The 27909-nt window shown below is 41.4% G+C and overlaps 1 protein-coding gene across 3 annotated transcripts in view; it reads left to right on the top strand.

Moving 5' to 3' along the window:
• The first annotated feature begins 13635 nt into the window (after positions 1-13635).
• NCOA5 (nuclear receptor coactivator 5) overlaps positions 13636-27909 on the top strand; it is a 30213-nt gene continuing 15939 nt past the window's right edge. For 2 of the 3 annotated variants that reach the window (XM_045981210.1, XM_045981212.1), the window contains exons 1-2: positions 13636-13772; positions 25725-25791. In XM_045981210.1, coding sequence (XP_045837166.1) covers positions 25754-25791 — 38 coding nt within the window. In that variant the 5' untranslated portion in view covers positions 13636-13772; positions 25725-25753. The remainder of the gene's footprint in view (positions 13773-25724; positions 25792-27909) is intronic. The other variant, XM_045981211.1, reaches the window with a different exon arrangement.

Here is a 27909-nt window from a genome sequence, read left to right as displayed (position 1 = left end):
TCATCCCCACTCAAGATATATGTATGAAACAGATACTTTAAAACAGACCAAAAATTCGGCCATGGTCCCATCCCCCAAATAAATCAATGTTTTATTTGTGCATATGTCCTTGTTGACCTTGTCAATATGTACCTTCAGATTTTTCTTTCCTGAGGATACCCTGGATAGATTTCTTGTTTTAAGTTACGCTGTAACATTAGATCGTAAGTATTATTTCCACTTCTGTAAATATCCATTTTTTTTCTTTCTGCTTACACTCACCTCCCAATCACAGCTTTATTGGGATCCTTCTACGTATTTAAGAATATGTCTGTTCAGGAGCACCTGGGTGGCTCATTTGATTAAGCATCTGCCTTTACCTCAGGTTGTGATCTCAGGGTCCTGGGACTGAGCCCTGTGTCCTGTCAGGCTCACTGCTCAGCAGGGAGCCTGCTTCTCCCACGTCCTTTGCCCCTCCCCCTCTTTGTGCTATCTTTAAAAAATATATATGTTTCTTCATATCATAAGAAAAGGAATCTTAGCCATTTTCCCGCCCTTTTCTCATTTAACTCTTTCATGGAAATCATGCCAGGTTAGCAGACACAGATCTAACACATTCCTTTTGTAGCAGCTGCATAATATTCCAGGATGTGGGCTTGTCATGACTGATTCAGTGGTTCTTCTGTTGATACACATTCAGGCTACATCCAGGTTTTACCCCTGAACAGCATGCCGTAACGACACATACTTGTACCCATATGCTTGGGCATTTGTGCTTCTATTCCTACAGAAGAGATTTCTAGAAGTGGAATTTGCAGGTATATTGTAAATGGGAACAGTATTTACAAAACACTTGGGAAATTCACATGTAGGAAGGGACCTTTACTTTGCATTCTACCACTAGATGTTATCATCCATTTCAATATCTGACAGTTAATGCATGAAGAGAGATAACTCATTGCTTGAATTTATATTTTCCCAATTATTTCCCAATTAATTGAACATCCTTTCAAATGTTTATTAACCGTTTGAATTTCCTCTTTCATGAGCTAACTGTATATATCATTCACCCACTGTTCTACCAAATGTCTTCTTCCTATCAATTTCACTTATCCATGTCTTCATTCAACAAATACTCATCAAGGATTTCACTATAGGTCACATGTTAGGATTACGGTACTGAACCAAGCAAGTCCTAAACCCTAATGAAGAGCACTTTGTGCGGTTTCAATAGTAACTCTTTACCATGTCACCCACCTTGAAAATCAGCTCAGATGTCTAATTGTATTTTCAAGCTCTTCCCATATCCATGCTCTAAATGACTGCTAATCTTTATAGTTTCAGGTTTTATGATGTAAAATATCTAATACCAAGCACCACAAGCTATTAATTTGTTAGAACAGAAAGAGCACCTTGCTGGTATCCCACTTTTATGCCCTCCACATTCACTGTTTCTGTCCCTCCTTCAAGCACCTGTGACCCTCTCCTGAAGGGCCTTTTATGACCACAAGTTCATATTTAGCCCTTGAGGGGAGCAGGACAGAAGTGCCTGGGAGAATGTCCCTGGGAGCATCCTTTTACCAATGACAGACAAAGAGCTGGTGAGTGAATATCCCAGTTCCCTCCTCCCTTAGGTGGGATAACTCAGAGGTGTGTGTTCTCTACTATCTCCGCCATCAAGAGGAAGCCTCAGTTGTCCGTGATGTAACCAGCATATGAACCCACTCCACAAGGGCTTCCTTTCCTCTCTATTTCACTTCCCCACCGGTGTTTCATGGAGTCATCTTCCAAATTAACTACTTGCCCTCAAATCCTTGTCTCAGTTTCTGTTTCTGCAAGACTTCAACTAAGCGCCCTTGGTTTGCAGATGAGAAACTAGCTTGATGGGTAGGAATGTGGCCTCTGAAGTCAGAGGTCTGGGTCCAAAGCCTGGTTCTGCTCCTGATTGTGGCCTTGAGTACATCCTAAATCTCTGGTTCCTCCTCTGTAAAATGGTCCTGAAATCTCCCATGGTTATGAGAAGGATAAAACTAATTTTGTCATTTCCTCATAATATCCAGTGGAAGTGATATTAATCATTAGTATTAGAAATATAAGAAAACTACATCCTAGAGAGTACAAGTATCTCGCCTAAGGTAACACAGGAACATGGGACTCACTTGCCATTTCAAAAGACCCTAAACCTCTGTCTTCCTGGGGCCCAGGGATGTTACAGTCATAGGGTTCCACTTGCCTTGTTCTTTGAATGCCCCTAGACTCACCAAAGCTGTCCAATAGAACTTTCTGTGCTGATGGAAACACTCTATATCTGCATCCAATGTGAGGACCACTAGCCAAACCACAGGGGCCAATTAAGTACTTGGAATATGACCAGTGCAACCAAGGAAGTAGGTTTTTTATTTCATTTACTCTTAATACATGTAAATAGTCACACACAGTTAATCACACAGCTCAGGTCTGGAGAATGGGGGTTGGGCAACGATGAGAAGAATCTCTTAGGTTCTTTTCTTCTCCCCTCTTCTCCTCCCTCGCCTCCTGCCCCATCTCCCAGTGCCAGCTAGTCAGCACCCAGCCTTCCCTCCTTTGAACATGCTGGGTTCTATGGCAGGAAGCGCAGGGACTGTGACAGCGGCTGTATTTTCATACATCCAGCAAGGTGAAACACACTCCTTTGTGGTCCCGGTGTTGAAAGACAAGACGAATACCTACTATAAATAAAGTTGAATAGAGATCCTTTTCTAGATGGCTTCCATTATTCCCTGTTCCCTTCAAGTGTTCACGCTGAGATAATTTCCAGCTTCTCAGACCCTCAATAGTTATAAAACATACCATTACCTCATTTTCATTTCATTAGATTCACAGGTCACAAGACCACGCTAATCCTTACCAACTTCATCTTTAATGGTTTCAAAATAATGGTTCTTTCCGCTTTAGTGTGAGCCCGATATAGAACTTCCTACTCGTGTATTGTTACATCTCCTGCTTCCCCTTTCACTCTCTGTCTAGACAATAGTGGCTAATGGAGTTTTCCAAATGCCAGTGTGCATTTCACATCCACGAAGATGCGCCCCACTCTGCTCGGTAACCCCACAGCTGGAGTAGGAAAAGCAGTCATTTCTCTCCAAACCATCTAATGCTGATGGATGGCATGGAAAGGTCTGCCCAAGTCATGTATCTGATAAACCATCAGCTCGCCCAAGCTACATTTCCATGGCACCTTTAGTTAACTCTGCAGGGCACGGTGGGACACGGGGGTTCTGGAGCCTGATAGATGTGGGTTTGACAGACTGTGTTGCTTAACTGTGAGGAAGAGTAAATTACCCTATTTGAGACACAGTTTCCACACCTGCAAAATGGAGGAATGGGATAATTACTTTGCAGGATAGTGAAGGACTAGATTTATGTGCAAAGCAGGATGTTGGCCTTAAAAGCACGAACTCTACCACTGGGATACTGCCCTGTGACATTGGGTAACTTATCCAACCTCTCTGAGCTTCAATTTTCTTGCCTATATACTGGGGATCATAATAATGCCTACCTTTTCTTTTTTTTAAGATATTTATTTATTTATTTATTTGACAGACAGAGATCACAAGTAGGCAGACAGACAGGCAGAGAGAGAGAGGAGGAAGCAGGCTCCCTGCTGAGCAGAGAACCCCATGCAGGGCTCGATCCCAGGACCCTGGGATCTGATCTGAGCCCAAGGCAGAGGCTTTAACGCACTGAACCACCCAGGCGCCCCTAATGCCTACCTTTTAAGGTGTTAGGAAGATTGGGGCGCCTGGGTGGCTCAGTGGATTAAGCCGCTGCCTTTGGCTCAGGTCATGATCTCAGGGTCCTGGGATCGGTCCTGGGATCGAGCCCCGCATCAGGCTCTCTGCTCCACGGGGAGCCTGCTTCCTCCTCTCTCTATGCCTGCTTCTCTGCCTACTTGTGACCTCTCTCTATCTGTCAAATAAATAAATAAAATCTTAAAAAAAAAAAGGTGTTAGGAGGATTAAATAAGGATGTATATATAAAGTCCTCGGAGAGTGACTGACTGAAAGAAAGCATTCACCTTTTATTTTGTCCTAAGGAGAGCTTCTCATCCCAGACATTAACTTCTTTCTTTAGAGCAGGATTCTTAAGTGAGTGTGTGTGTGTGTGTGTGTGTTTTGCAGAATCCTCTGACCATACATAGAAGCCTTTGGACCTTTCTTAGAAAAACATTTGCGAATGCATAAAATATGATAGCGGTACGAAGAAAACCAATTATATTGAAATACAGTCATCAAAATGGTAAAAAGACAAATATGACCTGTAGTCCTGTATGAGCTTCTTCGTTAATGGATTACATAATAAGATCTAGCGGCAAGTCTAAGATTTCCATAATTTCAAAGTAATGATGAGTGCAAACAATAATTTAAGACATCTGCAATAACTGTACTGTGATATGAAATATCTGTGATTTCCACTGGAGACAATGTAGCGGGCTCTGCTAATACCTCTGTTGCTTACATTCATAATGGAAAGAAATGCTTAATTTCAGTTAGAGGTAAATGAGAACAAAGAAGCAGGTTTTTCCCATTCAAGTCCACGAACCCCGGACTAAAGCCTCCTGCTTAAGAAAATACTTAGCGCAGGGGCGCCTGCGTGGCTCAGTGGGTTAAAGCCTCTGCCTTCGGCCCAGGTCGTGATCCCAGGGTCTTGGAATCGAGCCCCACGTCGGGCTCTCTGCTCAGGGGGGTGCCTGCTTCCCTTCCTCTCTCTCTGCCTGCCTCTCTGCCTACTTGTGATCTATCTCTCTGTCAAATGGATAAATAAAATCTTTTAAAAAAAAGAGAGAAAATAGCGCCCCTTTATTCTCAACTGTGGGTCCAAAATCACAGATTAGGAGGTACCCCCAGGTTTCCCCTCACATCTCATTAAAAGGCCTCTGACTGGAAGAGTAATTTCAAGATGGGAGAGCATAGTCCTACAAGAGCGTGCGTCAGGCTGACAAACCACTACCAGCTAGCTAATGCTTACTGTGCGGTACACGGCAGGCACTAAGTGTTCTAAGTGTTTTACAGATGTTAACTCAGCAACATTCATCATAATCCTTTCAGGGAGGTCCTATGACTATCCCTGTTTTACAGAGGAGAAAACCGAGGCACAGAGAGGTTAGGTGACATGCCCGAAAGTCACACTGTGAGTAAATAGTAGAGCCAGAATTTGTACTCAAGTAGTCTGAATCCCTGGTCTGTGCTCCTAGCTACCAGGCTACGCTATCTTTCTATTTTGAGTGGGGCCTGGGATTCAGATTTTTTTTTTAATATTTTATTTATTTATTTATTTGCTCTCCACGGAGCAGAGAGATGTGGGGCTCGATCCCAGGACCCTGGGATCATGACCTGAGCCAAAGGCAGAGGCCTTAACCCACTGAGCCACCCAGGCGCCCCCTGGGATTCAGATTTAAAAGAACATCTTTTTTTTTTTTTTTTAAAGATTTTATTTATTTATTTGACAGAGAGAGAGATCACAAGTAGATAGAGAGGCAGGCAGAGAGAGAGGAGGAAGCAGGCTCCCTGCAGAGCAGAGAGCCCGATGCGGGGCTCGATCCCAGGACCCTGAGATCATGACCTGAGCCGAAGGCAGCGGCTTAATCCACTGAGCCACCCAGGCGCCCCATTTTAACCTTAAATGTAAAATACTCAGGTATTTACCAGCAAAATGAGTTTATTTGGAAATTGTGGAAGAATTGCAATCGGAGACATGCAGGCTATGGCAAACCACAGGCGAGTCTGAAGCACAAAGCAGAGGAACTTGACTCTATGGAGAGAAAGGAGGAAGTTGGAAGGGGCTGCTCTGAACAAAGCCCCTTAGAGGAAAGCGGGAGCTCAGGGTGATGATGGCTCCTCATTGGCTGAATTATGGCAGTTTCTCATGGGCTGGGCTGTTGCTGGGTGAGGAGAAATTCTTCCTTCCTCCTGCTGGGTGGTCTTCCTGTCCAGGAATGTGAAAGTTTGCCCTGGTAAGTTTGTGGGTGAGAACTTCCCCTTCGGGGCTTCCCAACTCCACTCTGCATGAGGTTTCCCTTTATTAACTTTCACAACCTGAAGGGTGAATAGGAATTCACTAAAGAGGTGGCAGAGAAAGGAGGAGGGAGGATGGAAACATAGTTAAAGGGTTAGGAGAGTACTTAAGCAGAGGGAACAGGAGGTATAAAGGCCCTGAGGTGGAAAGAATGTGGTGAATGTAGGGCCCAAAATGATACCCATGGGTTTGCAGGTTGGAAAGCAAGAGGGACAGTGGCAAAATATTAAGTCTGGATAGCAAAGTTCCAGATCTCACAGGGCCTTGAAGGCAGCTTTATCATTGTCCCAAGGACCGTGGGGAGTGATAATCAGATCTGTTTTATTAAAAATCATTCTATAGAAGAAAAAGAAAGGGAGAGAAGAAAGGGTGAAAGCCAGGAGCCAAGTTTGGAGACAAGGAAAGCAGTATAAGCTAGGGGTGATAATAGCTTGGACTCGGTGGTGGCCGGGGAGGACAAATTTGAGAAACATTAGGGGGAAGGATCTGGTGTACCAGCTATGGGGATGAGGGAGAACTCTGTGGCCCACTGTATTCCCCAAAGGTGGCCACGGCTTTGTCTCCCTCCCACAGTCTCTGCTCAGAGTGAGAGCCCTCACCCCTCCTCCCGTTGAGAGGGGTCCGTGAATCCCGCCAGCCTTAGGAGGCAGATGACTTCCACGACTATGTCAGAGAAGGCAACACAGCTCCTGCCTGGTTCTTTCAACCACTATCCCAGGGCGCCGAGCTCCAGGGAAGCAGCACAACTACTCTGAAGCCACCTTGTTGTGAGGAAGCCCAGGCTAGCCCATGCAGGGGCCGTGTGAGGAGAGAAAGACATCCCACTGGCCTCCAGCTGCTCCAGCCCCCTGCTGTTCCAGCAGCAGCCACTGTCTGACGAACTGTCTGACGAGCCAGCACTGCCCAACTAAGCCCTTCCCGAATTCCTGGTTCCCAGAAACTATGAACAAGAATGAAACACTTGCTTCACGTCACTAAACTTTGAATCTGGAACATTCATCCTTCAGATTCTGCCTCCACTGACTTGGCCAGTTATCCAGTTCCAACTCTCATAAAGGAGACTTCACAGTCTCAGTCTGGGTAATTTGTGAGAGACCCTGAAACATGGTAAATGGCTTCTAGGTCTGTTATCTCTGTAATCACCAAGCCCAGCGGTTTGTAAACCTGGGTGGGGGGAGAGTTGTTGGGTTGTTTTTTTTTTTAAATATTCTCAAGTTTTACCCTAAACTCACTGAATCAGAATCACCAGGAAACAGTGACCTAGGACTTGGCTCATCTGTCCTACTCTCTGACATCATCCTTCAGCATTTTTATGATTTTTATACTTATACTCTATTTCTATAACCCAACATATATAGGCAAATTTGGAGATGGATCCTTTGAGAATTTCAAGGGAAGGGAGGCATTAATCAGATTGCTCTGGGGATCTGAGTAGCACAAAAAAGATTTACTTACCTGCATCAAAGATAATTCTCCTTAAACATTTTCATAAGTATATTTCACATGGATCTGGAAATAAAACAACTAAATATGTGCCATCTAGGGTAGTAATAATTAAAACAATGTGAACTGCCCCCAAAAGAAAGGGATATTATAGAATCAATAAAGAGTAGGGCACCTGGCTGGCTCAGGGTCTCAGGGTCATGAGTTCAAGCCCCATGTTGAGTTTTTATTTTCTGAAAAAAAAAAAAAACCAAAAAAAAAAACAAAACTTAAAAAAATAGGAAATGATACAGAAGTAATGAAAACCCCTAAATTTAATCCTCCTGTTAAAAAGAATATTATATGGTAAACAGATAAAAAAATGGTTTGGGGGTGTTATTTTGTGTTGAAATGGCTTGGAGGAAGAGGGAATCTAATTGTACCTACCTGTGACATCATACTTCAAATTCAATGTTAATTGGATTAAATAATCGGATATTAAAAGGGGAAAAGTAAATCACAGAAACATTAGAAAACGAAATGTATATTTACCAAGTTTTCAGGAGGGTGAAAAGTCAGAAGTTAAAAATGTGTCAGCTGGGGCACCTGGGTGACTCAGTGGGTTGGGGCCTCTGCCTTCGGCTTGGGTCATGGTCTCGGGGTCCTGGGATCGAGCCCCGTGTCGGGCTTCTCTGCTCAGCGGGGAGGCTGCTTCCCTTCCTCTCTCTCTCTGCCTACTTGTGATCTCTGTCTGTCAAATGAATAGATAGAAGCTTTAAAAAAAAAAAAATGTGTCAGCAAAGCTGTGTTCCTTCTAGAGGCTCTGGGGGGAATCTGTATTCCCGTTTTTTCCCAGCTTCTAGAGGCCTCCTGTGTTCCTTGGCTCATGGCCCCATTCTCCACCTGCAAATCCAGTAGTGTGGTAACATCTCCCACTATCTGCCTGCCCTCTCTCCCTCTCCCTGTCTTTCTCCCACCTCCACACCCTCCCCCCAGCCCCCACTTCCATCATCACATCTCCTTCTCTGACTCCAACCTTCCCACCCCCACCCATAAGGACTTTTGTGATTACATTACATTGGACCCACCTGGACAACCTTAGATTCTCTCCCCATTTCGAGATCCTTAACCTAATGACGCATCCAAAGCCCCCATTGCTATGTAAGGTGATGTATTCACAGGTTCCAGAGAGTAGGATATGGATGTCTTTAGGAGGTCATTACCCGGATTCCCACAGTTGTACAGAGCTATACTAACACTGATGGGTGTGTCATAGAGGCTGGTCTCCCTGATGGCGGGGAGGGACCTCAGTGTGGCTATTCTGCTGTTCCCTGAGGCACTCCTTTCAACATACAATAGACCTTGCCAAGTTGGGGCTGTCCCATTCTGACCCACTTTGTTGACAGAATCTTACTCTGAGGAGTTATTAATTCATTTGGGGCTCACCAGGAACTCAATATCACAACGAAGTCCCTTCCACCCCCACCCCAACATCCTGGGGAACCAGGATTCATTCATTCAACTCCCAGTGACATTTATTCTATTTATTCCACTTGTGAACAGAGTAGCCCATGAAAACCCAAGGGCCTTAGTCTTCTAAGGATTTCTCTCTTTTTTTAAAAGATTTTATTTATTTATTTATTTGACAGAGAGAGAGGGATCACAAGTAGGCAGAGAGGCAGGCAGAGAGGCAGACAGAGGGGGAGGAGGAAGCAGGCTCCCTGCTGAGCAGAGAGCCCGATGCAGGGCTCGATCCCAGGACCCTGAGATCATGACCTGAGCCAAAGGCAGAGGCTTAACCCACTGAGCCACCCAGGTGCCCCTGTCTTCTAAGGATTTCTAACAAACTGCAAATACAAATAAACCTATAGAAAGACAAAAACCATGGCATCATAAGACATCTATGAGCCACTGAGCCTGCATGAATCAGGCATAATTCTAAGAGCGTTATGCGTGGTACATTCTACCTCATTTAAAATACTTCATATTGACCTTATGAGGCACATACTATCATCATTCCCATTTTACAGATGAAGACGAGGAGTCATGGGACATTAAAGAACACATCCAAGTCTGCCAGCTAGGAAGTAGTAGATTAGAGTTGTGAACATATGCCAGTCTGATTCTACAGCCTATGTTCTAACCTACTGAGACTTCATAAATGGTAAATTCCCTTAATAGGTTTGAGCCAAAAAAGCTGGAGCGTCAGAGGTCTATGTTCATGGCCCACCAGATAGATGGCTAGGGCCACGCAGGCAGATGCCAGCTAGGCTGGCAGTCGCCTCCACTCTCCATGCCTCTCTCCTCCCCTGTCTCCTATTGGCAAGGAATCCCTTCAAGACTAGCATGGAGAAATGAGTTTCTTGGCCTCTGTTAGGTCGTGTGAACCCTTTGGGAATTGGAAAGAAGAGATAGTAATCACTTTGCCTGGAAAATGCATTTTATGCACATAATATCACAGAGGGTTCTACTCAAAAGAAAATTGCTGGCTGAGAAGGACACAGCCTCGTTTCTGTGTCTTCCTGCCAAAAATGTAGAACCTGGATCTCACAATGGAGAAACATCAGACAAGCCTCTGTGAGGGTTGTTCTATAAAATAAGTAGCCTCTACTCTTTAGAAATGTCAAGGTCATGAAGGACACAGACAGACTGAAGAACTGTCACAGATCAAAGGAAACCCAAGAGATGAAAATAAAGGCAACATGTAACCCGAAACTGGGTCCCGGACCAGAAACAAATTGTTTCTTTTGCTCTCAAGAACATTAGTGGAACAACTGGTGAAATTCAAATTAGGCCTGTGGATTAGATGACACAGAGATAACACAGAGGAAGAGAAACAAACAGAGACAGCTACATAACAAGGTAAAATGTTCAATATTTGGGGAATCTGGGAAAAGGACATTCAGGAACTCTTTGTACTATTTTTTGCAACTTTTCTGTAAATCTGAAATTATTTGAACATTTTTAAAACATATTTTTAGAGATTTTGACACCTAGAGCCACAGTGCTTCATTATGTAGTGAATGAGAATTGCCTTAACTGGAAACACATCTGAGCTCTGCACACCCTCTGTGTCTACAGAAAAGGCTGAGAAGTGTTCTCATGAGACAATTAGCAGAGCAAGAGGACAAGAAGGTCCTAAACCAGGGAACGCAGTGCAGCTCCGAGGTCAGGAGCCCAGGTTGTTCACCGCCAGCATTCTGAGACCTTAGGCAAGCTATATAATATAGAAGCTCTTTGTGCCTCAACTGGCTCACCTGTAAAACTGACATAATAACAGTATTTACCAAGGAGACCATCTATATGACATTAGCAAAGGGAAGGAATTCTTTCTTTTTTAAGATTTTATTTATTAATTTGACAGGGAGAGAGACAGCAAGAGAGGGAACACAAGCAGGGGGAGTGGGAGAGGGAGAAGCAGGCTTCCCACTGAGCTGGGAACCCAATGCGGGGCTCGATCCCAGGACCCTAGGATCATGACCTGAGCCAAAGGCAGAAGCTTAACTGACTGAGCCACCCGGGTGCCCCAAGGGAAGGAATTCATAAACAAGACATAGAACACCACAAATTATAAAGGGGAAGGTTGAAACATATGACCACATTAAACTGTAAAACTTGTGAATGACAAGATACCATTAACAAAGTAAAATGACAAACCACAGAGAAAAGACCTAACCCTAACATGAGATCGGTATCCAGAATAGATAAACAACTCCTATGGATCAATAAGAAAAACAGAAATAAACCCAATGGGAAATGGTCTAGAAATATCGACAGGCAGTTCATAAAGGAAGAAACTCGGGAAAAACTTGGATAAGAAAATATGCTCGATATCACTAAATTCAGGAGAATTCAAACTAAAACAACAAAAATATTGTTGCATACCTATAGCCATAAGCAAAAAATAAGTAAATGAATAAAGTCCAAAAATATCCAAAGTTGATAAGGGTATCCAGAAATGGTGATTATACATTGCAAGCAGGACCATGCATTAATACACCACACACACTTCTCTGAAGAGCAGTCTGGCTGACCCTCCTAAAGTTCGAGATGTGATATATACTACAGAGTCAGCAAATCTATTCCTAAATGTGTGTCCTTGATGTAGCCAAAGAGATACGTACTAATGTGTTCAGTGCAGCACACTTTCAGCCAAAAGAAAATCTAACTATTCCTTAGTACAGATACACAAACTGTGGCAGAGTCATACAAGATAACACTACACAGCAAATAAAATGAATACATTACAGCGGTAGTTCTCAGACTTTAGGATGCATCAGAATCACTGAGGAGGGCTTGGGAAAGGACAAATGGCTCGGTCCCACCCTCGGAGTTTCTGATTCAATAAGTCTCGTGTAGGACTGAAATTCTGCATTTCTAACAAGTTCTCAGGTGTTACTGATACTGCTTGCTGGTCTAGGGACCACAAAAGTAGTTGTAAGTTTCAACACAGTTAAATTTTGCAAACCTAGCAGAGTTAAAAGGATAAAAGCTTGAAATGTTAAGGAATTGTTGAAGTTCAAATTATATAGCAACTATCTCGTGGATGGGCGTGAATAACAACTGATATAATGTGAAATGTTCTGGTTGGGAAAAGATAGGAAGATGAAGTTGGGCCACAAAATCTCTGTCCCTGTATATCTTGCCAGAAAAATAATAATAAAAGTAAGTTAAAGGATATCAGAAAATTAAGGGAGTTAATCAATTCAACCAAAAAATGAAAAAGCATTCAATTTTATGGCATAAACATCAAAAAGGACTAACACAGGAAAGAAACAGAAGATTCTGAACTGAGCGAAGTGTGGTTCTTAACCTACCCACAAAAGGATACCAGGGAAGCAGGTGAATCCACAAAATCCTGAGACTTCTCACCTAGAGTGAGTGAACAACCTAAGGAAATATAGTAGAGGGAAAAAAAAATTCCCTGTGCATAGTTGTCCCTATCTGCTGGGAGCTCTCAGCAGAGGTGGGAAATCCCAGGTGCCATGATGAATTATGAATTATTAAGAACCCGAAGACGACCCATATCTGTCCAAAGCCATCAGGCACACCCTGCACTCATCACAGGTGGGACTAACCAGACAATACTATGTGTCTCTGTTTCTTTCCTTCAAATATTTACTTGTTTGTAATTACACACTCAGGTGTGATTATTCCCTAATTCTCTCTCTCCACTAGAAAGTAATCTCGAAGATAGCAGAGATGGGTCTGCATTTGCTCATGACAGTGTTTCAAAAGTAGGTGTCTAATAAATCACAGGCCACCTAGTAGGTGTGTAATAATTTTGCTCACATTCAGTGAGCAAATGAGTGAAGGAGTGAGCAAATGAGTGGTTGTCAAAGAAATCTGACTTCCCATAGCATTCCAGTTCCACAGCCACCATTTTTCCTTGGCATGCACTATTCACAAAGAGGAAAACTAGACCCCCGCGGGGTCTGAGACAATTCCTAACTAGTAAAAAAGCCTACCTGGTTCATATAGCGATAGCTGTGATTAATGAAGTGTATTTACAATTGTGTGAACAAATTCCATCCCCTCTGACAAATTATTCTAGAGAAAAAAAATGAACAATACAGCATTTTGCATGCTTCATAGTCAACAATTACATTCTGCGGTATATTTATTTTTGACATTGAATAAATATTCCAGGAAGAAATAACTCAAAAAGAACCTCTAACTATATCAACAGAAGCCTTTTGCCGCTTGTCAGCGAAACTAATAGGGTACACAGCCTATTTAAATGTAAATTTAAATAAACCGTTTTTCTACCTCTCTGCTTTCTTTGTTCCTCGGGATTCAGAGGTTACGGGAATACATATACTATTCTCCAACACACACATCCAAAGGTGTTTTGTTTTTTGTTGTGTTTTATGAAAAACGAAATCAAAGTGTTTTAGGATTTAAATTATCTATTTCCACAGTTAGAATGGAAGAAAAGGCGCTCCGAATATCAGAAGAAAGGCGAAGCTTTTGGGGTCGGAGTACCAGCCTGGACCCATCCTTAGCCCTGGAGCCGTTACTAGGCAACCCCTAGCGTTCTCAACGGCCGCCGGGAGCCACTTCCCCGCCCTGATTGCTAAGGAGATCGACGCCCAACTCAGCCCTGCCGTAAACCCACGCGCTCTTGCGACATTGCCGCGCCTGCCGCTGCGTGCGCGCCCTCTGCCCCCACTCTCCGCCCCGGCCGCCATTGCCTCGTGCCCGCGCCGGTCGGTTGGTGGCGCCTTTGTCCTACGGCGGGCAGGTGGGCTGAAGTGGAGGCGGCAGGGGCGGGCCTGAGGCGAAGGAGCGGCCGGGAGCCCGCCGCGCTGGTAGCGGTGAGTGCTGGGAAGCGGTGGCCGTCCGCCGAGGCGTGGGGCTCACGGCAGGCGGTTGAGGGGCCCGGGCCTGATGGGGAGGCTGAGGCGGGAGGGCCCGCTCGACGCGCGACCGCGGCCTTGGCTCTTCTCCGGGTGCGCGCGGAGCTGCGCATGCCCGGTGCGGGGCGCGGCCTCTGGCTCCCGTGAAGCCCAGGCCCGGACCGCCGGGACCGCGGGTTGTGGGCTCGGGTCCGGGCGGCGCAGCACCGCGGCCGCCTGTTTGTGCGCGAACCGCCGACAGTAGTCCTCCAAGCTTGTCTGTAGGATAGGCCTGCACATCCCGCGTCCCTTTCTCGAAATTGTAAAGTCGCTCGCCTGCGGGTCCTCAGCGAGTCGGTGGCGCAGGCGGGATTCGAACTCGGACCGAGGTGGCCCGCCTCTCCGGGCGTTCTACCGGGCGTGCAGCGCCGTGCGGCGAACCGAACGTTGGCCCCCGTCGCCGCCGCCTCGCGGCCCCTTGACAGCATCTTCGGGGCGTCTGTCTCCTTGTCGCGTGATACCTCCACTCGTTTTATAACGCGGACCCCGGGCCCCGAGGATGGGGAAAGAAACTGTGCCCGAGGTTACCGCGGAAACTAGCGACAGAGCCAACGCCCCAACCTACTGGCTCTTCTGTCTCCTGACCCAGGTCACTCTCCGCTCCCCACGACCCGCCGGGGGCTTTTTTGAGGACGGCGTTTCCCAAATTTCAGTCTCTCGCGTTACACCCTTCTGTCGTGTATCTTCTGTACTGTTATTTACCAAATGTTAATTTTTTTTCTTTAAACTGACTCCTTTTTCCTCCTTCTTAAATACATTTGTTTAAGGTGGAAACGTAAATCACAAACCGTATAATGGAAAGCCAGTTATTTTTCTAATGCTCATAAAAAATAAATACCTATCTATTAAACAGTGCGTCCTTGTTCCTCCTGAAGTTATTCTGCGTTCCACGCTTTGGGAAACGCTGCCCTAGGAGTACGGGGTTAATTGTCGTCCTGGCTTTCGCTCCGTGCATAGATTTTTTTCCCTGAGGCATAGCGGATTGCGTGAAATGCTCCAGGATCTTGGGGATGATGATATTACAAGGCTTTTTCGTTGTAAACTGTTCTCATTATTGACTTACAAGGGCTAGTCCCAGGGAACTGCAGGAACGGTCAGCTCAAGTGCGCCCGGTGTGCCTCCTCAGTTTTCTTGTAGCATTGTGGCATGGTAACCACCTGTTTCTGCGTATGACCATGGAGCAGTTTTGGTTTTTGACAACTCTAGATTTAATGTTTTCTGTATGAGTCAGTCCAGGTGTGAAAACTTACTTTCATGTTGCCTTTTTCCAACCAGTAAAGCCCAAGCTTTTGCATTGTGGGTATTGGAGATCACTTGGCTATTTAATATCTGTTTCTTCCTATATTCTGGTTTCTTTGCCTTTCTTTTAGCTCCTGTCATCTTCTAGGTACTCTTTGAAACCTCTGACATGATTTTTTAACCTAAAACATAGAAACTGTAGTTTTCCTTGTAGAATGTGCTGGAGAAACTGTATTCCAGGGCCCAGTGGAAGGAATTTTTCTAGCTGCAGGTGGTTCAGGCTCACATGCTAGTAAACACCACACATTTAAAGAAGGCTTTAGGAGCGCCTTTCTCCTGGCTAGATCAGATGCTGCCACTTGATGAATTGTTGAAAAAAGCTAATTAGGTCTTTCAAAGAAAGGGAGGCATTGACATTAAATTATTTATGTAAACAGTCTGTTCTATTCGTAGTCCGTTCATAAACGTGTGTGAAAGAGAGCAGATTTACTTTAATTCATTGAAAGGAAACGCAGAAAAGTCTGCTCAGACCATTCAGGTGTTGTTTCTTCAAAGTCTATTAAAAAAAAATCCACATTCCTTGGAGTTACCTTGGTAAGAGCAAAATGTAGAACTTATATAAGGCTAAGGTGATCAGTCCTGTTTAGAGAAGAAATGAGAATTTTTTACTCAGGTCCGTTTCCGAACTTCAGCACATGGAGGTTCAAGCTACCAGTGCTCAAAAGCTAAGTCCTTTGGAGAAAGGTTTTAGAAGTGTGATTTAAAAAAAAAAGAGTGTCTCATGGTTTGAAACTTTATTCTTAAGAACCATTGCAAGCATTCTATCCCTGTGGCCTGCAGATGGCAGTGCCTTTGTATGGCTTGTTACTACTGTGAGAAGTATTGGAAACCTGTGGAGGAAATGTATTTAATATTTGAATGAGATACCTGTGGAGGAAATGTGTTTAAAATTTTATTCCCTTCAACTATCTTTGTTTCTTTGTTTTTGACTCCCCACATAAAGAATGAAACGTCTATTCCTAAACTATTACTCTTAATGGTAAATGATCACATACAACCCTCAGTGCATATGATTTTAAAGCAGGTTTACAGTACCAATTCATTTGCTGCCACTAATCATCTTGTGAGGTAGGTGGGCTGATATTACTAAATTTGTTTTGCTTATGAGGAAATAATGGCTCAGAGAAGTTAAATTTTTTTGCCCAAATCATATACTTAGTAGAACATATTCAGGATACTATTGAATATATAAGACTTTGTGGTCAAGCAAAATTGGGAAATAATGAGATAAAGAGGTGCCCTTATTCCAGAACTTTAATATACTAAACATACACACTGTAGATGTCCAAGAGAGGAAGATATCATTGGTACCATTGTCTTGCTATCCTCCTATGTACGTGTTTAGGTCCTAGTGTTTTCCCAAACTCTTCTTTCTGCCACGCTCTGTTTCCTCTCTTTACCTTGTGGTTTACTAATGATTACCATGTGTTTTGAGACAGATGGTTTTAAAGCTCGCTCAGCTTTTTTTTTGTGCCAAAAGATTTGTCCTGTGAACAGCATACACATTTGTCTAGACTATTTGGCTTAAGCAGAGTTGAACTATCAAGAAGTTAAAAGGGCAGTGACCAACAGAATATTACCCTCTATGCTACTTTCATTAATGAGAAGCGTTAATGAAAGGATCAGGGTAAGGCCACTGTCTGAAGCCATAGCACATTAGAGAAGTATGAAGTATACTGACAGCTAAATATATAATACCAGCATGCCTGCTGCTTTTTAAATGGTGGTTTTATTACCACCAGATATGAATATTTATAGGGATGGTCATTTTCATTCTTTAGCCTATCACTAAAAAAATAAAAGAAAACAGAAACAAAAGAAATAATAGGTCAACTGGACCAAGTGCTTTTTTCTTTTTAAATTTAAATTCAATTAATTAACATATAGTGTACTATTAGTTTCAAAGGTAGAGTTCAGTTATTCATCAGTTGTGTAAAACACCCAGGGCTCATTATCAGTTATTTTTATGTTAAGAAAATTCCCCTCAAAAAATCAGAACTTTTGCACACCATAATACTCTTTTCCTTTTATTTCCTATTCAAAACAACATTATTGTTGACCTACACAAAGACTGACAACTTTAGGCAAGGATCAGGGCAACTTAACTTGCATTGGAGAACATTTAGAAAGCAGATGTCTTATAACTTGAGCTCTATGAAATATCTTGAGTGGTCCCCTGGTTTGGATCTAGAGTGACTGAATTACTGAAGATTAGGTTGATCCTGCAGTTAGTGAGCAAGCTTTGGAGAACTTTGAATTATGACTAATTTGGCTTTAAGTGAGTATACTTAATTATCCAGTTGGAGATTGAGATAGTAATAACATGTATTTACCATCAGAGATGACACAGGAAATTTATTTTTAAATGTCTCTTCAGGAATTATTCTTGATATCCAAAAGAAAAAATAAGAAAAATATTATTTCGTTCAGTACAAAAACTTAAGATTATAAACTTATTTCAGGACAGCATCAGTCACTAGAACAGCTTGTTGAAAATACAAATCTGTATTCAGCTTCCCATCCCCCGAACTCTGGAGTTGGGGGCTGGAGAATCTACCTTTCAGAAGCAGACCCTGCAATTTTTATGTACATTATGGTTTTGAGAACCACAGATTTAGGCTTTAGAAAATGAGTTTTCACTAGAAATAGAAGATTGAAGCAGATTCTAGTACTAATCTATTCATATCCCAGATTACTAATGGGAATTGGCAACTCTGGTTTATGGTTGGTATACATTTTAAGCAAAACTGTAATTTAACTATAAAACGTTCTTTGGCTTCATGGTTTGAACTAGCGGTAATAGCAATAGTTAGAATATTTGTAGAGTTTTTAGTATTTTAATTCCTTCCATTTGCATCTGTAGGACGCTTTTACCTCTTGAAAACAAAGAAAGCAGACCTACCAAGATTCCATGGTCTGCTTATTAAATTTAGATTTCCTCCACTTTGCTTTTAGTGCTGTGGATGTGAAATCATATGTGTGACCATTTTTCTCTTCTTGCAAAGAGATGCATTTAGATATGAAAACCAGATGCCTAAGAAGAAGCAGGAGTTTTAGCCCCTGCCAGCAAAACAATATCGACAAGTCTAGTTGGCAGAATTTAGAGAGAACTGTAGTTGAAATTTTGCCATTTATTCGCCAAAGAACTAGATAATATGCTATCAAAAAGTAGCAAGCTCAGTGGATAATATTTTTCTTGCTCTTTTATAACTAGGTAATTGGGAAAAGAAGCTTAAGTTTTCAGAATACTTTTTAAATGATCAGATGAAATTGAAGAGAAGTTGTTGGTATACACTCCTCCTTGGGGGGCAGGGACACTGACCTTATAATTGGATATTATTTCTATCTTTAGTACAGTGGAAACTTGGGTTCATGATTCCATTTCCATTGGAAGTAGCTATGTGATTATGTTTTCTATACTGTTTTCAAGAGTTATACTTTGACAGATTTTAGCCATTGTCATGATGTTTTCTTTGTAACATTATGTTTATGGGTTATTACTCCTTGAATACAGGAGTTTAAAGAGGTTTCTAAATGGAGGATCTAAGTATATGTTATACATAAACTAAGGGATAAATAGATAATACAGTTCCCAAATACTTGCCAAGGATCACCTGAGAAGCTTGTTAAAATACAGGTTCCTAGGCTTCATCCTCAGATTCTCAAAGTTTGAGATGAGGTCTGAGAATGGTGTTTAGCCATCTTCTCGGGTGGTACTGATATTTCTTCATTAAAGGAATGCGATGTGAAGAATGAAAAAATGTGTGTGTGTGTGTGTGTGTATAAATGAGAGGGGACATGGAAAACTGTTTAATGGGTATAAAGAATTTTAGTTTTGCAAGATGAAAAAATTCTGAAGATCTGTTGTACAATAGTGTGAATATATTCAGTGTACTAAACCATGCACTTAAAAATAGTTCGCATGAGGGGCACCTGGCTGTTTCAACCAGTAAAGTATGCTACTCTTGATCTCCGAGTCGGGAGCTCAAGCCCCACATTAGGTTATAGAGCTTACTTAAAAAAAAATAATAGTTAATATGATAAATTGTGTGTTATGTGTTTTTTTTTAATCATACTAAGTTGTTTTGTTTTTTTAAGTATTAGGAAAAACTAAGGAAGGGTGCTTGGTTGTCTGTTTCTTCCAGAACAGTGGGTTAAACTAATATTGTTGGCTATTAATTCCTGACTTGGGCCCCAAGTTTATTTTATATTCCTTTACTGAAGGTAGAATCATAACCTTTTAAATACTGTTCTCGTTCCTGTACCCTTCATTGTCAGACCAGTGATCCTTGAAAATCATTACTATAGTTAATATTTTGAATATCTTAGGTTTAAATACTCCTGCACCTCTTTTTTGAATAATATACATATAGGAATCCTTTATTAATTTAGCTTCACTGAGACTCTATTATGGTAGCTCAGTGTATACAGACCCTGTTGCCACCAATTTTTTCCTTTTCAGCAGCAAAGTTTTTTGTGACCTTTTTCTAACTCTGGCTTGCATCTGTAATTCCTCTCTCTTTTCTTCCTCCTGTCCCCCTATTCCCTACACCAAACTTCCTTTAGTACTAATTATGTTCTTCACGCCATTCCTTCACCTTTACGTGGGCTGGAATGACTCTTCTCTTTCTGAACTTTCTGAACTTTCTAAACTAACTACTCATCCTTCAGGACTCTTTCTTTTAGGCCATCCCTGCCTCCTCTGTGTCCCTCCTACCCCTTATTCTTTTCAGTCTCTTCTCCCCTGCCACACAGGCTTTCATTGTCTCTGCAGTAAACCTACTTTAGATTATGATTATCCATGTGTATGTCCCACTCTCCTTTATTAAACAGTGAACTCCTTTAAAGCAGAGACTTTAGCCTTGTTATTTCTGTATGTGTAAGGCGTAGTACAGAGTGTGACACATGGTAGGCCTAGAGGCATCTGATTGAGCTGATTAGAAACTGTTTTCAAGTGTGTTAATTCAGTTCTGTAAGGATTTCTACTTGTACAGTTCAGTGGAAATTTTACCTGTGTTAAATAAGCCTGTATTTTACATTTTTTGTAGCTCAGGCTGTTTTACCAGTTTAGATTAGCTCCATCTTTGTGAGTCTAAATTAGTGAGTTTTTTCTCTTAGCTGATGCTCTCCTTGAATCAGTATAACCAACACAGGTAGAGTATCCATTTCATCAGGTTTAGAGAAATCAAATGACTTGACTAACTATTCACCACTCCCATTAGGACTAGAACTCAGATATGCTGATCAAGCTAGTGCTCTTTCCTCGAAAGAAGTAAAAAGCGCAGAAAATTAAATGATGTAGAATTTTTTTCTGAAGTGTTGAAGTGAATAGAATATCGGTAGCAAAGTCAGAAACATTGTACAGTTGACCCTTCAACAACATGGGTTTGAACTGCACAAGTCCACTTATATGTGAATTTTTTTTTTAATAGTACTGTAAATGTGTTTTCTCTTCCTTACGGTTTCCGTAATAACATTTTCTTTTCTCTACCTTCCTTTATTGTAAGAATACAGTATATAATACATATAACATACAAAAATACATATTAATCGACTGTTCATGTTATCAGTAAGTCTTCCGGTCCACAGTAGGCTGCCGTTAAGTTTTTAGTTAGTCAAGTTTTTCCGCTGCATGGGAACAGCACTCCTAACCCCTGCATTGTTCAAGAGTCAACTGTAGTTTGAGGTGATAGAAACCAAAGTGGTAATTTAATAAGTAGGCTCTTCCCTGCTGGGTATCTGGGGCACTTAAACATTGGGGTGACTGGCATAGACTGGCCCATCCCAGGTTCTGTCATTTTGATCAGGGAGTCTTAGCAAGCTTTCATAATGGAAACCATGTTTTTCTGTTCCCTGTTGGAGCAGTATAGCATAATAAGCACTTTGGTGTCAGACAGATCTGGATTTGAATCCTAGCTCTGCCTCCTGACCATCATGTGATCTAAGATAAGTCAGTGAATTTCTCTAAATCTCAAATTTCCTCATTCGCAAAATAGAGATCATAGTACTTACCTCCAAGAGGTGTAGAAAGGATTGAATGAGATAATGCACATGATGTTCTTAGTAAAGGCTCTGGGACAGAGTAAGCATTCTGTAAATATAAGTTATCATTGTTTCCCCCATTCCTGTACCTAGGAATAATAATCTAATACAGTTAAAGATATAATCACTATTTTAATTAGAGAATGAAAGAAAGAATCCAATATGAGGGAATGCATAGTTTTTAAAGTAAGCTTAAAGGATTGAGAAACAACAAGTGGGGCATTCTCTTATCCCTGACTCATTGCATTATAACTTGTTACATATCCCTGATGTTATAGTATACCATCAAGGCCATCTTCATAAATATAGTTTAAGTGAGAAGTCCAATCCTTCCCCCTCCCAATTTGGGGAATTTAATGTGTGATAACCTCTTTCTTGTCAGGATGTTTTTCAAGTGGCGTTATCTTTATCATTACATAGTTCCAATTTAGTAATTACTGATTATTAGTTGGTTTTCAACTAAGCCTTTGGGGAATTTTATTTCATTTATAATCACATTGAAATTATATAGGCTTCTGGGTTTTTCAGCAGCCTACAGTCCAACAGTGATACTGTCACTAAGTGCAGCAATTCATGCTAGAATAGTCCTTACGGTTTTCCATTATGATAGCTTGTGATAAAAATTGATTTTAAGGTGAAAGGAGTTGTTTTTATGATGGTACAATTAGAAAAAATAGAGCAAAGCCATTCTTGGTACTATGAATGAAACATGCATTTTTATTTATAGCTTTGTACAAAGACCATTGTGTGAACCCTGTCTAGCATATTAGTCTAAACTAAAATTGTACAGTAGGCATTGTGTCATTCTTTGAAAGTTCTTTACCCGTCTTTTGTGACTTAAAACAGCTTTGCCACTTCCTGTGTGACATCGTGTTTTCTAGATTATTTTCTGGTTTGTTTCCTTTTATGTAGATCCCTTCAGTTGATATTATTTTTCTTGCCCAAAAATCCTTAACTGAAAAGTGCTTTTAACTATTTTCAGAAGAAACCTTAGAAGATACTCAGGCCAAGGTACCTTGTTGTGATGGTGATTTTGAATGGCATTCACATAGCTAATATAGCTAACAAAGTATGGAGGTACCAACAAGCTGAGGTGAAAGAGACGCTCAGAGACTGACTTCAGGTCTTAAGGGCATTTGGCCAGGATGAGATAGAGCAGGAGGGGAAAGAAACATCAAAGTTGCCACTACCCTCTTGTTGATTAAATTCTCTCCAATTATGGTTCCCTACCTGATGTCCAGAAAAGTCACCAAATTGTCTTTCCATCTTTATTTTTTCTTTTCCTTTACATTAACATTATTTGTGTTTCCTTGGTGTAGATTATATATCTCTGTAAAGAGTTAAGAAGGAAAAATCTAATTAACCAATTAATACAAAAGCCCCCTTTACCAGTACCAATATTTGCATTTTCAAACAAACCTCCAACCGCCCAGTTGGTGGGTTATTAAATTATGTAACCAACAAAAGGGGGGGGGGTGGTTGGGACAAGGGTTTTTTCCTTGACTCTTTAAATCTTTATTATGCTTTGTGACCAGTTCCCTGAAGTTATTTTACTTTTGGCAGCTTCTCTATTCTTCCTGTATTTCTGAACTCATGGATTTTCCAAAAGTTCTATGTGACCATGTGTTGGGATTTTTTTGTGTATCGGGCTTGGTGGTGATAACAGTTTTGCTTTCATAACTGTCATTGAAACCCACCCCCCAACCCTCCTCTAACCTGAGCAGCCCTCTTGGGTGGCAGTGAAACTATCAGAAACTTCGGGTCTCATTTTCTCCATATCTCACCCAAGATGGAGGTGTAAGGAACTCTTAAATAGAGGTGAATAAACAAACACTTGGCATTTAAGAAGAAACTTAAAATGATCTGAGTTCTCTTTTTTACAGAAGAAACATAAGCCACACCATCCAGATATAATTGCTTTAGACTATTTAGTGAAAATAGATAGTAGGAGGCAAATTATAATCAAAATGGCTTAAAGATTAAAATAATCTTGAATTTTAAATAATCTTTCAAATAATTGCAAATAAATTTCACTAACTTCAAAGTAAAATATTTACCTCCTTCATTCTAACTGCAGCCAGCTTTGCCCCAAAAGTGCATAATACATGACTACTTTGGTCTCCCCAGTACTAATATGTAGGTGCTCACAGAAATGAATATAATTAGATAGTATAATAGTCCTTTTCATACCGTGTTAGCAAATTATATCACATTAATAGAAACGTGCCAGTTAAAATGGTACCATATGTTCTGTACTCTAACCTAAATGTTCAGGTCAAGTCAATGTTTAGAGAAGTTTTCTTTATTCACAAGACCATCCAGTAATATCTGGAATCCTGCTGGGAGATACCATGCTTATTTAAAAGAAATCTTCACACCCCTACTACCCTTAGTGTATTCCATAGATACTTTGAAAACTACTTAAACAATCAAAGAGATGACATTTCTTTCTGAATCATAATCACTCCATATTAGAGAGCAGTACAAAGTAAGTAGACTAGGTCAGTAGGCCCTTCAAAACCTAAACCAATATTCTTCACAATAACACATAAAAAAACTAATCATTATATAATGTGCAGTTCAGCTGTTGCTGAACTTTTGGGGTTGTAGGTGAAAGTGCTACTTGCCATACCAAAGCAATGGTCAGATATTACTACTGGCCAAGTCCTGTATAGACGTTATTTTTTTTTATTTTTATTTTTTTTAATAGAGGGATGATAGATAACATTGTGCCTACTTAATTGAAAATGTGAGAGGCAACTTAGGGTGAAATATGCTTCTCTTATTGTTTAGATTTATGTTACCTTCAGTTTATCAAAAGTCATTCTTCTCCTAGATACAATAGAAACTCTGACTTAAAATGGAAACTGAAGGGGCGCCTGGGTGGCTTAGTGGGTTAGGCCTCTGCCTTCGGCTCAGGTCATGATCTCAGGGTCCTGGGATCAAGCCCCACATTGAGCTCCCTGCTCAGCAGGGAGCCTGCTTCCCCTCTCTCTCTCTGACTGCCTCTCTGCCTGCTTGTGATCTCTGTCTGTCAAATAGATAAATAAAATCTTAAAAAAAAAAAAAAAGAATAAAATGGAACCGAAGATTATTCTCACTTAAATAGGAACTCAAACTTGACAGCATAGCAGGGTAAGGTCTGTACCAGACCTCTTAAGTTCTGTGTTATTACTGTGATCTCTCACACCATAGGACTCTGGTTGGAATTTTTTAAATACATAATTACTATTTTAAAGTACTCTAATTATGTGAGTGCTTAATACCATTTAATGTCATTAGATACACTGCTAATTGCTTAATATGGAACATGGGGAACAAAACTACACTGCAGCAGGACACAGTTTCATTTCTTCATGCAACCAAAGATTGAAATTTTTAATACATTTATTAATCTTTTTTTTTTTTAAGATTTTATTAATTATTCGACAGACAGAGATCACAAGTAGGCAGAGAGGCAGGAAGAGAGAGAGAGGAGGAAGCAGGCTCCCTGCCAAGCAGAAAGCCCAATGCGGGGCTCGATCCCAGGACCCTGGGATCATGACCCGAGCCAAAGGCAGAGGCTTTAACCCACTGAGCTACCCAGGCGCCCCACATTTATTAATCTTTAAGTCACATAAAAATTGTCCTGTGTTATCTTTGGACATAGATTGATACATTTCTTTAGATAATTCATCAGTTCTTACTCATACATGGTGTTTTTATTTTATTTTTATTTTATTATATTATTTTATTATATTTTTACAAAGCAGATTTGTTTTGTTTTTAGCAAGCAGGCCTTAACTGCACAAACTGGCTTTTCAGTAAGTTTGTATGATTCCACTGTTCTCCCTTACCTAGTTGTAAATGCCACAGTTCTCTAATGAAAACTTCCTGTGTGGAGTGTTTTACTACATAACCAAATGCCAGTTCTTATTCTGAAGTACTCACCTGTGAGGATTGTAGTTGCTAACATGTAATATACTTTGTTTAGGAAAAAAATATTCTTTCCTACATCTCATTCTGGAACATTCTATACAATGGAATGCAACACAAGGCACATTAAAAGTAGGCCCTGCTTCATGGCATATTGTCAGTTTAAAGCAACAGAGTCCGGCTGTTTCTTCTTTGTAACATAAAATGGAATTATTTTCCTTTGCTGCTTTTTTTTCTTTTCTCTCTTTTTTTTTTTTTTTTTTAAACTCTGTCTCTCCTGTCTTTCTCCCACTCTCCTGCCCTCAAAAAAGAATCTTGGAGCTGGCTCTTGAAGAGTTTAGAAGGCAACCTTTTTGACTTTTGGAGGGGACAGTTAGGTTTAGGACTTGATAGCGTGTTAAAGCATAAACTGAGGGACATTCCTTACCAAACCATGACCATGTACTGCCGTAACTTAATAAAAATTGCCCAAGTGACAGTGTGTCTGCTGAATGGATTTTCTTACACCATCTGGTTGTCATTGTAGTTTTTTTGTTGTTGCTTTCATTTGAAATGTGCTGATGATTTTGTTTTTATTCCATAGCATTGAACAGATGGGTTGATTATTCTTTTCAGATATTAATAAGGCAGCGGAAAGAAGAAATATGAATACGGCTCCATCAAGACCCAGCCCCACACGAAGGTAAAGTACCCTGAAGCAGTGAGTTACCTTGGGAGAGTTGGGCTCTGGGGAGTTAAGCCCAACTTCGTACGTCAAGGGTCTTTTCTTCCCCCCAACAAATCAGAAACGCTCAAGCAAACAATAAGAACATGAACATTGTGTGAAGGGCCTTGCTGCTTTTTTTAAACATACATCAGGAGATGCAGAGAAGCTTTGTGTTTTCGGTGACAAACCCAGCAAGTTCAGCTTGCAACATGAGTTGCAGGCGATTGGAAGAGGATAAACCTCTGTCTGTCCCCAGCTCACGTGTCACTGGGAGCCTCCACAGCAGAAGGAGTGCCCCAGGGTCGTTGGTGTGTGCCATGCTGCGCTGCAGTGGGCAGCAGAGATTCGACTCTTCATTACAAATGGCTGCCGGTCCAGATGTTAACCAGGTGTATGGAAAGTGCTGCTTGAGAGATTGCTGCCGTGCCTGTGCTGCAGATCCCCTGTCTGCTCGCATGCTTGGGTTACCGTTTGAGGGGAAATAAAAAGGGCAAAAACACTCCAGCTCTCAGAAGTCTCCCTTTTTCTTAGCTTTTCTGGAAACAAAAGGCATTTCCCTAATACATTCTTTCTTCCAATATCTACAGAAGAGATAGTCCTGATGTATACCCACGACATATGCATTAAATTGGCCCCTTCTCTCAAAGAAGAGCCTGTTTATGTTACCATATGCACCAAAGAGGCGTTATCCAAACTAGCACCCTAACTGTACACGAGTGGATGCAGTGTGTGCACTTCTGTGTGGAATGCAGACAGATATGATCTGTTTCATATCTGGTGTCTCTTCATGGCCAAATGGATACTCAGTAAGGATTTTGTTTTTGCCTCTAAGTAAAAGTATCAGTTTTCCACAGTAAACTACATGCCTAAACTATGTACCATGATAGACTACATTTCCTACATTGAACTGAACTCTGCTGAGTACGATGAATCCTGGTCTGTACTGCTAGCGCCGCAGATCACCTGGCATATACCCAGCTAACTTACACATGACATACAGCTGTCTTTCGAGACAAAAACACCTCTATTTTGTTCCCCGCTCATAGGAAGGAATGACTGCTGTATGTTTGGTGTATGTTGCCCCCACTTGGATGTGAAGGGTGGGTATTTTCTAAGCTACCAGGAATAGATTATACATGACTGCCCTGCAGAGTTCAGGCAGACTGTAGCAGCGAGGTGGTGATTTCATTTGGCTTCTCTGAGCACTCTGCTGGTGCAGAGGAGTTGAGTCTGACACCACAGCCACAGCTGCACTACTGCCGCCAGGTGGATGCCCTGGCTGGCCCTTGGTCTTGCTGCAGAAGTGAACATGTACATTGGTATTCTGTCTGTCCACTCTCACACTAGAAGGAATGCCTGTAGCTTACAGGTAAATACTGTGCTGATTGATTTTGTGGGCATGCGTGAGTATCCTGAAGAACTTAAATGAATCGTGCAGAACTTCAGCAGTTCCATATAATGTCTGCGTCTATTATGCTACATCAGACCATGCTGTAGATGTTGGGAAGTCCCATCTGTGGTGCTTCTTATGCCCCAATAAACACGGAATACAGAGGGTGAAGAGTTTACATCTAATGGTCAGAAATAGGGGGCATCCATTGGAAGCTGTGGTTGCCAAGAGATAGAGTGTGTATCCAGTTTACAAGGAGCAATAATGCATGTGTTCCCGAACTAGGTAACTTACCGGAAGGAGTATGGAATTGGTATCTGTAGAGACACTGGCTCCACTAGTAAAATCCTCTCCCCTCTCTTGTCCCCATGATGCTTATAATCTCTGGATAATGTCTGTGTGTTTTTGCAGGCAACACCCCCCCCCCCAAAAAACAAGGCACATCACAGAATAGAGTAGTTCCTGTTTGTGCTCTTGATTTATGCCATCTAGTTAATAATACTTAGCTGAATCTTTTTAACATTTCCAATTGATTATAGGTATTCAACAGACATTGGCAATGTTGAGAAAATAACCATCTCCCCTGCTTGGAATCCAATATAGCTATTGCCAGGACATTAAATTAAAAAGATTAATTTCATCCCCTCTTAAAATGCAGCCTATAATTTTTTGTGCAATGGAAGAAATAGCTATATGCTTTTTTT

The sequence above is a fragment of the Meles meles genome, chromosome 16 (assembly GCF_922984935.1).
Source record: "Meles meles chromosome 16, mMelMel3.1 paternal haplotype, whole genome shotgun sequence".
NCBI classification, from domain to species: domain Eukaryota; kingdom Metazoa; phylum Chordata; class Mammalia; order Carnivora; family Mustelidae; genus Meles; species Meles meles.
The sequence above is the reverse complement of the archived record's forward strand: the minus strand, read 5'-3'. Positions and strand labels throughout refer to the sequence as shown.